At 43.9% G+C, this 12,015-nt stretch overlaps 1 protein-coding gene across 7 annotated transcripts in view; it reads right to left on the bottom strand.

Moving 5' to 3' along the window:
* Positions 1-63: 63 nt before the first annotated feature.
* LOC139572814 (PRELI domain containing protein 3A-like) overlaps positions 64-12,015 on the bottom strand; it is a 15,629-nt gene continuing 3,677 nt past the window's right edge. For 2 of the 7 annotated variants that reach the window (XM_071395599.1, XM_071395602.1), the window contains exons 2-6: positions 11,680-11,848; positions 7,810-7,899; positions 7,630-7,700; positions 4,556-4,658; positions 64-3,355 (exon numbers count right to left, since the gene is read on the bottom strand). In XM_071395599.1, coding sequence (XP_071251700.1) covers positions 3,254-3,355; positions 4,556-4,658; positions 7,630-7,700; positions 7,810-7,899; positions 11,680-11,848 — 535 coding nt within the window. In that variant the 3' untranslated portion in view covers positions 64-3,253. Of the gene's footprint in view, positions 3,356-3,595; positions 3,673-4,358; positions 4,489-4,555; positions 4,659-7,629; positions 7,701-7,809; positions 7,900-11,675; positions 11,849-12,015 lie in introns of those variants that run through there. The other 5 variants (XR_011674494.1, XR_011674493.1, XM_071395600.1 and 2 more) reach the window with 5 other exon arrangements.

Genomic DNA, 12,015 nt, shown 5'->3' with positions numbered 1-12,015 from the left:
ATTTTTGCATATTTCCTAATAATTTGCGTGTATGTAAAGAGAGAGTAACCAGTCCACAGCAGGTTTCAAATCAGAATCTCATGTTATTTGTCACATGCGCTGAATACAACATGTGAAATGCTTATTTACAAGCCATAAACCAACAATGCAATTTTAAGAAAAATAAGTGTTTCACGAAAGTATTTACTAAAATGAACTGAAGTAAAAACTAAATAAATAAAAAAAGAAAATACATTTTCACAATGTTATAAAAATAAATATCTTTCTAACATTCAATTAAATCAACTGTGATAATTCAAGTATATGAAGACGCTATAAATAAACACCAGTCAGTAAAGCAGAGGTTTTACAGAAGCTAAGTGTCTTAGTTGGCCATAGGACTCTGGTAGTGCACTATGTAGGGAATAGGGCTCTGGTCTAAAGTAGTGCACTATATAATCCTAGACTATCTATGTGAGGTCACTGTACATTCCTTTAATGTATATACCTTCATAATCCTAGACTATCTACGTGCAAAGAAATATCCATTGTGTTAAATGTCAAAGAAACTCTTGTTTAAATATGAAACACTACTAGACACCATTCACATTTGTGACAGATTCCTGAAGAACCTCCCATAAGAGAATGTTGTGATAGATTCCTGGAGAACCTCCCATAAGAGAATGTTGTGACAGATTCCTGGAGAACCTCCCATAAGAGAATGTTGTGACAGATTCCTGGAGAACCTCCCATAAGAGAATGTTGTGACAGATTCCTGGAGAACCTCCCATGAGAGAATGCTGTGACAGATTCCTGGAGAACCTCCCATGAGAGAATGTTGTGACAGATTCCTGGAAGAACCTCCCATAAGAGAATGTTGTGACAGATTCCTGGAGAACCTCCCATAAGAGAATGTTGTGACAGATTCCTGGAGAACCTCCCATGAGAGAATGTTGTGACAGATTCCTGGAAGAACCTCCCATAAGAGAATGTTGTGACAGATTCCTGGAGAACCTCCCATAAGAGAATGTTGTGACAGATTCCTGGAGAACCTCCCGTAAGAGAATGTTGTGACAGATTCCTGGAGAACCTCCCATAAGAGAATGTTGTGACAGATTCCTGGAGAACCTCCCATAAGAGAATGTTGTGACAGATTACTGGAGAACCTCCCATAAGAGAATGTTGAATACATACTTCATACAGTGTAGATCATTTCCACAGCAAATACCATCCCCATTTCATATGGAGAATGACGTTTTGTAGCTTTTCTATGTGATTCACATGTTAGAGTGGGGAGGTGTTATATCCACACTACATATGCACCCTAAATAGCATCCTAAATGTTGTCCTAAATAGCATCCTAAATGTCGTCCTAAATAGCATCCTAAATGTCGTCCTAAATAGCATCCTAAATGGCACGCAGCCTACATTTATCATAGACCTTTGTATCCTATCAATATCCTCCTGGACATCAACGTTGTCCTCCATCCCTCAGTAGGGACGTCTTTCTGTGGAAGGATCAATGATCGCTGTCTTTCTGTGGAAGGATCAATGATCGCTGTCTTTCTGTGGAAGGATCAATGATCGCTGTCTTTCTGTGGAAGGATCAATGATCGCTGTCTTTCTGTGGAAGGATCAATGATCGCTGTCTTTCTGTGGAAGGATCAATGATCGCAGTCTTTCTGTGGAAGGATCAATGATCGCTGTCTTTCTGTGGAAGGATCAATGATCGCTGTCTTTCTGTGGAAGGATCAATGATCGCTGTCTTTCTGTGGAAGGATCAATGATCGCTGTCTTTCTGATGATATATTAATAACCCTTGAGTTTCTATTGATCGTTGACTTGACAGCCAGCAACATTCTATATGGGCACGGAGGAGTGTTGTGAAGCCCTCTATGAAGTCTGGTCACCAGGGAGTGTTGTGATGCCCTCTATGAAGTCTGGTCACCAGGGAGTGTTGTGATGTCCTCTATGAAGTCTGGTCACCAGGGAGTGTTGTGATGCCCTCTATGAAGTCTGGTCACCAGGGAGTGTTGTGATGTCCTCTATGAAGTCTGGTCACCAGGGAGTGTTGTGATGTCCTCTATGTAGTCTGGTCACCAGGGAGTGTTGTGATGTCCTCTATGAAGTCTGGTCACCAGGGAGTGTTGTGATGTCCTCTATGAAGTCTGGTCACCAGGGAGTGTTGTGATGTTCTCTATGTAGTCTGGTCACCAGGGAGTGTTGTGATGTCCTCTATGAAGTCTGGTCACCAGGGAGTGTTGTGATGTCCTCTATGTAGTCTGGTCACCAGGGAGTGTTGTGATGTCCTCTATGTAGTCTGGTCACCAGGGAGTGTTGTGATGTTCTCTATGAAGTCTGGTCACCAGGGAGTGTTGTGATGTCCTCTATGTAGTCTGGTCACCAGGGAGTGTTGTGATGTCCTCTATGAAGTCTGGTCACCAGGGAGTGTTGTGATGTCCTCTATGTAGTCTGGTCACCAGGGAGTGTTGTGATGTCCTCTATGAAGTCTGGTCACCAGGGAGTGTTGTGATGTCCTCTATGTAGTCTGGTCACCAGGGAGTGTTGTGATGTCCTCTATGAAGTCTGGTCACCAGGGAGTGTTGTGATGTCCTCTATGTAGTCTGGTCACCAGGGAGTGTTGTGATGTCCTCTATGTAGTCTGGGCACCAGGGAGTGTTGTGATGTCCTCTATGTAGTCTGGTCACCAGGGAGTGTTGTGATGTCCTCTATGTAGTCTGGGTACCAGGGAGTGTTGTGATGTCCTCTATGTAGTCTGGTCACCAGGGAGTGTTGTGATGTCCTCTATGTAGTCTGGTCACCAGGGAGTGTTGTGATGTCCTCTATGTAGTCTGGTCACCAGGGAGTGTTGTGATGTCCTCTATGTAGTCTGGTCACCAGGGAGTGTTGTGATGTCCTCTATGAAGTCTGGTCACCAGGGAGTGTTGTGATGTCCTCTATGAAGTCTGGTCACCAGGGAGTGTTGTGATGTCCTCTATGTAGTCTGGTCACCAGGGAGTGTTGTGATGTCCTCTATGTAGTCTGGTCACCAGGGAGTGTTGTGATGTCCTCTATGTAGTCTGGTCACCAGGGAGTGTTGTGATGTCCTCTATGAAGTCTGGTCACCAGGGAGTGTTGTGATGTCCTCTATGTAGTCTGGTCACCAGGGAGTGTTGTGATGTCCTCTATGTAGTCTGGTCACCAGGGAGTGTTGTGATGTCCTCTATGTAGTCTGGTCACCAGGGAGTGTTGTGATGTCCTCTATGTAGTCTGGTCACCAGGGAGTGTTGTGATTCCCAGCTGCCATGTGGCTGCTTGGTGTAGGATGATATAGTCCCTGATCATGTAGTCTACACAGTCCTCTGATTGGCCCGTCCTGCAGGCAACAATAGCAGAAGTGTTACTATAAAAACCGACAGAAAGTAGTTGACAGGCTTTCAAGTTTGTCCATTTCATTGTTTAAAGTATTTGATCTTGTGTGGTCCTAACTTTCAAGATAGAAGAACTTGAAATGGGGGAAAAAGGAAAAGTAGCAGGATAATAGCCATTGTCTCAATAAACCATTCAGCAGCATGCAGTCATGTGCTGCTAAGCTAGGCCAGAGAAGAGTAGTTACCAGAGTCAGTACAGCTCACATAGAGGAACGTTCTCCCTTTCAGAGTTCTGAATGATCCACTCTATAGCATCCCAACCCTACAGAGATAGTAGAGGGACAGAGAAAATCTTAGATATAGCATCCCAACCCTATAGAGATAGTAGAGGGACAGAGAAGATCTTAGATATAGTATCCCAACCCTATAGAGATAGTAGAGGGACAGAGAAGATCTTAGATATAGCATCCCAACCCTATAGAGATAGTAGAGGGACAGAGAAGATCTTAGATAGAGCATCCCAACCCTATAGAGATAGTAGAGGGACAGAGAAGATCTTAGATATAGTATCCCAACCCTATAGAGATAGTAGAGGGACAGAGAAGATCTTAGATAGAGCATCCCAACCCTATAGAGATAGTAGAGGGACAGAGAAGATCTTAGATATAGCATCCCAACCCTATAGAGATAGTAGAGGGACAGAGAAGATCTTAGATATAGCATCCCAACCCTATAGAGATAGTAGAGGGACAGAGAATATCTTAGATATAGCATCCCAACCCTATAGAGATAGTAGAGGGACAGAGAAGATCTTAGATAGAGCATCCCAACCCTATAGAGATAGTAGAGGGACAGAGAAGATCTTAGATAGAGCATCCCAACCCTATAGAGATAGTAGAGGGACAGAGAAGATCTTAGATATAGCATCCCAACCCTATAGAGATAGTAGAGGGACAGAGAAGAGCTTAGATACATCATCCCAACCCTATAGAGATAGTAGAGGGACAGAGAGGATCTTAGATATAGCATCCCAACCCTATAGAGATAGTAGAGGGACAGAGAAGATCTTAGATATAGCATCCCAACCCTATAGAGATAGTAGAGGGACAGAGAAGAGCTTAGATATAGCATCCCAACCCTATAGAGATAGTAGAGGGACAGAGAAGATCTTAGAGCATCCCAACCCTATAGAGATAGTAGCACACCTTTCTGGCGTTGGCTGACATTCTGCGAGCCATCATTCCCTCCAGGTAACTGCTCAAACTGACTCCTTTTACTGTGATGATGGCCTCCTGGGTCAGAACAGTACTGAGAGGGACAGAGGAGGGGTGGAGGGGGGAACAAGATAGTTAGAACAGCACTGAGAGGGACAGAGGAGGGGGTGGAGGGGGGAACAAGATAGTTAGAACAGCACTGAGAGGGACAGAGGGGGGGGGGGGGGAACAAGATAGTTAGAACAGCACTGAGAGGGACAGAGGAGGGGTGGAGGGGGGAACAAGATAGTTAGAACAGCACTGAGAGGAACAGAGGGGGGGTGGAGGGGGGAACAAGATAGTTAGGTTGCTGTACAAGTTAAGATTAATTTGTAAATGAAGTGGAAACGACACATACTAGGATGCTATAAATGTGTCATAAAATCATGCTAGGTTGTTATTAATGTATTATCATGCTAGGTTGTAATGTGTTATCATGCTAGGTTGTAATGTGTTATCATACCAGGTTGTAATGTATTATCATGCTAGGTTGTAATGTGTTATCATGCTAGGTTGTAATGTATTATCACGCTAGGTTGTAATGTATTATCATGCTAGGTTGTAATGTATTATCATGCTAGGTTGTAATGTATTATCATGCTAGGTTGTAATGTATTATCATGCTAGGTTGTAATGTATTATCATGCTAGGTTGTAATGTATTATCATGCTAGGTTGTAATGTATTATCATGCTAGGTTGTAATGTATTATCATGCTAGGTTGTAATGTATTATCATGCTAGGTTGTAATGTATTATCACGCTAGGTTGTAATGTATTATCACGCTAGGTTGTAATGTGTTATCACGCTAGGTTGTAATGTATTATCACGCTAGGTTGTAATGTATTATCATGCTAGGTTGTAATGTATTATCATGCTAGGTTGTAATGTATTATCATGCTAGGTTGTAATGTATTATCATGCTAGGTTGTAATGTATTATCACGCTAGGTTGTAATGTATTATCACGCTAGGTTGTAATGTATTATCACGCTAGGTTTTAATGTGTTATCACGCTAGGTTGTAATGTGTTATCACGCTAGGTTGTAATGTATTATCACGCTAGGTTGTAATGTATTATCATGCTAGGTTGTAATGTATTATCATGCTAGGTTGTAAAGTATTATCATGCTAGGTTGTAATGTAGGTTGTAATGTATTATCATGCTAGGTTGTAATGTATTATCACGCTAGGTTGTAATGTATTATCACGCTAGGTTGTAATGTATTATCATGCTAGGTTGTAATGTGTTATCACGCTAGGTTGTAATGTATTATCACGCTAGGTTGTAATGTATTATCATGCTAGGTTGTAATGTGTTATCATGCTAGGTTGTAATGTGTTATCATGCTAGGTTGTAATGTATTATCATGCTAGGTTGTAATGTATTATCATGCTAGGTTGTAATGTGTTATCATGCTAGGTTGTAATGTGTTATCATGCTAGGTTGTAATGTATTATCATGCTAGGTTGTAATGTAGGTTGTAATGTATTATCATGCTAGGTTGTAATGTATTATCACGCTAGGTTGTAATGTATTATCACGCTAGGTTGTAATGTATTATCATGCTAGGTTGTAATGTATTATCATGCTAGGTTGTAATGTGTTATCATGCTAGGTTGTAATGTATTATCATGCTAGGTTGTAATGTATTATCATGCTAGGTTGTAATGTATTATCACGCTAGGTTGTAATGTATTATCATGCTAGGTTGTAATGTGTTATCACGCTAGGTTGTAATGTATTATCACGCTAGGTTGTAATGTATTATCATGCTAGGTTGTAATGTGTTATCATGCTAGGTTGTAATGTGTTATCATGCTAGGTTGTAATGTATTATCATGCTAGGTTGTAATGTATTATCATGCTAGGTTGTAATGTGTTATCATGCTAGGTTGTAATGTGTTATCATGCTAGGTTGTAATGTATTATCATGCTAGGTTGTAATGTAGGTTGTAATGTATTATCATGCTAGGTTGTAATGTATTATCACGCTAGGTTGTAATGTATTATCACGCTAGGTTGTAATGTGTTATCACGCTAGGTTGTAATGTATTATCATGCTAGGTTGTAATGTATTATCATGCTAGGTTGTAATGTGTTATCATGCTAGGTTGTAATGTATTATCATGCTAGGTTGTAATGTATTATCATGCTAGGTTGTAATGTATTATCATGCTAGGTTGTAATGTATTATCATGCTAGGTTGTAATGTGTTATCATGCTAGGTTGTAATGTATTATCATGCTAGGTTGTAATGTATTATCATGCTAGGTTGTAATGTGTTATCATGCTAGGTTGTAATGTATTATCATGCTAGGTTGTAATGTATTATCATGCTAGGTTGTAATGTATTATCATGCTAGGTTGTAATGTATTATCATGCTAGGTTGTAATGTATTATCACGCTAGGTTGTAATGTATTATCATGCTAGGTTGTAATGTGTTATCATGCTAGGTTGTAATGTATTATCATGCTAGGTTGTAATGTATTATCATGCTAGGTTGTAATGTATTGTCACGCTAGGTTGTAATGTATTATCATGCTAGGTTGTAATGTATTATCATGCTAGGTTGTAATGTATTATCACGCTAGGTTGTAATGTATTATCATGCTAGGTTGTAATCTATTATCATGCTAGGTTGTAATGTATTATCATGCTAGGTTGTAATGTATTATCATGCTAGGTTGTAATGTATTATCATGCTAGGTTGTAATGTGTTATCACGCTAGGTTGTAATGTGTTATCACGCTAGGTTGTAATGTAGTAATGTGTTATCATGCTAGGTTGTAATGTATTATCACGCTAGGTTGTAATGTATTATCACGCTAGGTTGTAATGTAGCTAGGTTGTAATGTGTTATCACGCTAGGTTGTAATGTAGTAATGTATTATCATGCTAGGTTGTAATGTAGTAATGTATTATCACGCTAGGTTGTAATGTGTTATCACGCTAGGTTGTAATGTATTATCACGTTAGGTTGTAATGTATTATCATGCTAGGTTGTGTCTTTGCTTCTACTTACACCTCTGGGTTGTCTGGATGAGGTCTGTAAACCAGTCTTTCATCCACCGACACCAGATTGGTTAGAGTTATCTGCGGGACGAAGAAGAAGAAGACAAGAGTTTGTATGAAACGTTCATGAAGATACCACCAACAACAGAAACCTGATTATACAAGAGAAGGAAACCCGCTTTCCACTCACATTTGTTGAATAAAGCTCCATCTTTTTCTCCTCAGGATCCACGATGGAGTGCTCCTTGACGTACGTCCGGGTATGACCGGTCCCCAAGATCTACAAGAGAAACATTCAGCTCAGTCTATATATACACACACTACAGTTCAAAAGTTTGGGGTCACTTAGAAATGTCCTTGTTTTTGAAAGAAAAGCAAACTTTTTTTGTCCATTTAAAATATCATCAAATTGATCTGAAATACAGTGCAGACATTGTTAATGTTGTAAATGATTATTGTAGCTGGAAACGGCTGATTTTTAATGGAATATCTACATAGGCGTACAGGGGTCCATTATCAGCAACCATCACTCCTGTGTTCCAATGGCACGTTGTGTTAGCTAATCCAAGTTTATCATTTTAAAAGGCTAATTGATCATTAGAAAAGCCTTTTGCAATTATGTTAGCACAGCTGAAAACTGTTGTTTTGATTAAAGAAGCAATAAAACTGTCCTTCTTTAGACTAGTTGAGTATCTGGAACATCAGCATTTGTGGGTTCGATTACAGGCTCAAAATGTCCAGAAACAAAGACCTTTCTTCTGAAACTCGTCAGTCTATTCTTGTTCTGAGAAATGAGGCTATTCCATGCGAGAAATTGCCAAGAAACTGAAGATCTCATACAACCCTGTGTACTACTCCCTTCACAGAACAGCGCAAACTGGCCCTAACCAGAATAGAAAGAGGAGTGGGAGGCCCCGGTGCACAACTGAGCAAGAGGACAAGTACATTAGAGTGTCTAGTTTGAGAAACAGACGCCTCACAAGTCCTCAACCAGGCAGCTTCATTAAATAGTACCCGCAAAACACCAGTCTCAACGTCAACAGTGAAGAGGCGACTCCGGGATGCTGGCCTTCTAGGCAGAGTTGCAAAGAAAAAGCCATATCTCAGACTGGCCAATAAAAAGAAAAGATGAAGAAAGATGGGCAAAACAACACAGACACTGAACAGATGAAGATTAGAAAAAAGTGTTATGGACAGACGAATCTAAGTTTGAGGTGTTCGAATCACAAAGAAGAACATTTGTGAGACGCAGAAAAAATGAAAAGATGCTGGAGGAGTGTTTGACGCCATCTGTCATCATGGTGGAGGCAATGTGATGGTCTGGGGCTGGTTTGGTGGTGGTAAAGTGGGAGATTTGTACAGGGCAAAAGGGATCTTAAAGAAGGAAGGCTATCACTCCATTTTGCAACGCCACGCCCTGTGGACGGCGCTTAATTGAAGCCAATTTCCTCCTACAACAGGACAATGACCCAAAGCACAGCTCCAAACTATGCAAGAACTATTTAGAGAAGAAGCAGTCAGCTGGTATTCTGTCTATAATGGATTGGCCAGCACAGTCACCGGATCTCAACCCTATTGAGCTGTTGTGGGAGCAGCTTGACCGTATGGTACGTAAGAAGTGCCCATCAAGCCAATCCAACTTGTGGGAGGTGCCTCAGGAAGCAACAAATTGACAACTAGAGGTCCTGTGGGTGAAAACAGCTCGTTGATGAGAGGTCGGCAGTCCTGTGGGTGAAAACAGCTTGTTGAAGAGAGGTCGGCAGTCCTGTGGGTGAAAACAGCTCGTTGAAGAGAGGTCGGCAGTCCTGTGGGTGAAAACAGCTTGTTGAAGAGAGGTCGGCAGTCCTGTGGGTGAAAACAGCTCGTTGAAGAGAGGTCGGCAGTCCTGTGGGTGAAAACAGCTCGTTGATGAGAGGTCGGCAGTCCTGTGGGTGAAAACAGCTCGTTGAAGAGAGAGGTCGGCAGTCCTGTGGGTGAAAACAGCTTGTTGAAGAGAGGTCGGCAGTCCTGTGGGTGAAAACAGCTTGTTGAAGAGAGGTCGGCAGTCCTGTGGGTGAAAACAGCTCGTTGATGAGAGGTCGGCAGTCCTGTGGGTGAAAACAGCTTGTTGAAGAGAGGTCGGCAGTCCTGTGGGTGACAACAGCTCGTTGATGAGAGGTCGGCAGTCCTGTGGGTGAAAACAGCTCGTTGATGAGAGGTCGGCAGTCCTGTGGGTGAAAACAGCTCGTTGATGAGAGGTCGGCAGTCCTGTGGGTGAAAACAGCTCGTTGATGAGAGGTCGGCAGTCCTGTGGGTGAAAACAGCTCGTTGATGAGAGGTCGGCAGTCCTGTGGGTGAAAACAGCTCGTTGAAGAGAGGTCGGCAGTCCTGTGGGTGAAAACAGCTCGTTGATGAGAGGTCGGCAGTCCTGTGGGTGAAAACAGCTCGTTGATGAGAGGTCGGCAGTCCTGTGGGTGAAAACAGCTCGTTGAAGAGAGGTCGGCAGTCCTGTGGGTGAAAACAGCTCGTTGATGAGAGGTCGGCAGTCCTGTGGGTGACAACAGCTCGTTGATGAGAGGTCGGCAGTCCTGTGGGTGAAAACAGCTCGTTGATGAGAGGTCGGCAGTCCTGTGGGTGAAAACAGCTCGTTGAAGAGAGGTCGGCAGTCCTGTGGGTGAAAACAGCTTGTTGAAGAGAGGTCGGCAGTCCTGTGGGTGAAAACAGCTTGTTGAAGAGAGGTCGGCAGTCCTGTGGGTGAAAACAGCTCGTTGAAGAGAGGTCGGCAGTCCTGTGGGTGAAAACAGCTTGTTGAAGAGAGGTCGGCAGTCCTGTGGGTGAAAACAGCTTGTTGAAGAGAGGTCGGCAGTCCTGTGGGTGAAAACAGCTCGTTGAAGAGAGGTCGGCAGTCCTGTGGGTGAAAACAGCTCGTTGAAGAGAGGTCGGCAGTCCTGTGGGTGAAAACAGCTCGTTGAAGAGAGGTCGGCAGTCCTGTGGGTGAAAACAGCTCGTTGAAGAGAGGTCGGCAGTCCTGTGGGTGAAAACAGCTCGTTGATGAGAGGTCGGCAGTCCTGTGGGTGAAAACAGCTCGTTGAAGAGAGGTCGGCAGTCCTGTGGGTGAAAACAGCTCGTTGATGAGAGGTCGGCAGTCCTGTGGGTGACAACAGCTCGTTGATGAGAGGTCGGCAGTCCTGTGGGTGACAACAGCTCGTTGATGAGAGGTCGGCAGTCCTGTGGGTGAAAACAGCTCGTTGATGAGAGGTCGGCAGTCCTGTGGGTGAAAACAGCTCGTTGAAGAGAGGTCGGCAGTCCTGTGGGTGAAAACAGCTCGTTGAAGAGAGGTCGGCAGTCCTGTGGGTGAAAACAGCTCGTTGAAGAGAGGTCGGCAGTCCTGTGGGTGAAAACAGCTCGTTGATGAGAGGTCGGCAGTCCTGTGGGTGAAAACAGCTCGTTGAAGAGAGGTCGGCAGTCCTGTGGGTGAAAACAGCTCGTTGATGAGAGGTCGGCAGTCCTGTGGGTGAAAACAGCTTGTTGAAGAGAGGTCGGCAGTCCTGTGGGTGAAAACAGCTCGGTGATGAGAGGTCGGCAGTCCTGTGGGTGACAACAGCTCGGTGATGAGAGGTCGGCAGTCCTGTGGGTGACAACAGCTCGTTGATGAGAGGTCGGCAGTCCTGTGGGTGAAAACAGCTCGTTGATGAGAGGTCGGCAGTCCTGTGGGTGACAACAGCTCGTTGATGAGAGGTCGGCAGTCCTGTGGGTGACAACAGCTCGTTGATGAGAGGTCGGCAGTCCTGTGGGTGAAAACAGCTTGTTGAAGAGAGGTCGGCAGTCCTGTGGGTGACAACAGCTCGTTGATGAGAGGTCGGCAGTCCTGTGGGTGAAAACAGCTCGTTGATGAGAGGTCGGCAGTCCTGTGGGTGAAAACAGCTCGTTGATGAGAGGTCGGCAGTCCTGTGGGTGAAAACAGCTAGTTGAAGAGAGGTCGGCAGTCCTGTGGGTGAAAGAGAGAGAGAGAGAGAGAGAGAGAGAGAGAGAGAGAGAGAGAGAGAGAGAGAGAGAGAGAGAGAGACACACACTTACTGACCGCTCGTACGATGCCAGGCAGGCCCCACTCGGTGCTGAGGAGTCTGTGGCTGTGGAGCCGTCCGTCAGTGTCCAGGTTCCTGTCCAACACATCCACTCCCACCACATTAGGGTTCATGGGGTTAGGGTACTTCCTCATCGCCGCCTTGATCACCGTCTCCCACGGGTAGCTACAGTCAGAGAGAGAGAGAGAGAGAGAGAGAGAGAGAGAGAGAGAGAGAGAGAGAGAGAGAGAGATACAGAAAGAGAGAGGCAGAGAGAGAGAAGGACTGTTAGGGTTCATGGGGTTAGGGAACTTCCTCATCGCTGCCTTGATCACTGTCTCTAAGTACAGGAA

The sequence above is a fragment of the Salvelinus alpinus genome, chromosome 4, assembly GCF_045679555.1.
Source record: "Salvelinus alpinus chromosome 4, SLU_Salpinus.1, whole genome shotgun sequence".
Classification (NCBI taxonomy): domain Eukaryota; kingdom Metazoa; phylum Chordata; class Actinopteri; order Salmoniformes; family Salmonidae; genus Salvelinus; species Salvelinus alpinus.
This window is presented reverse-complemented; position numbering and strand designations above follow the sequence as displayed.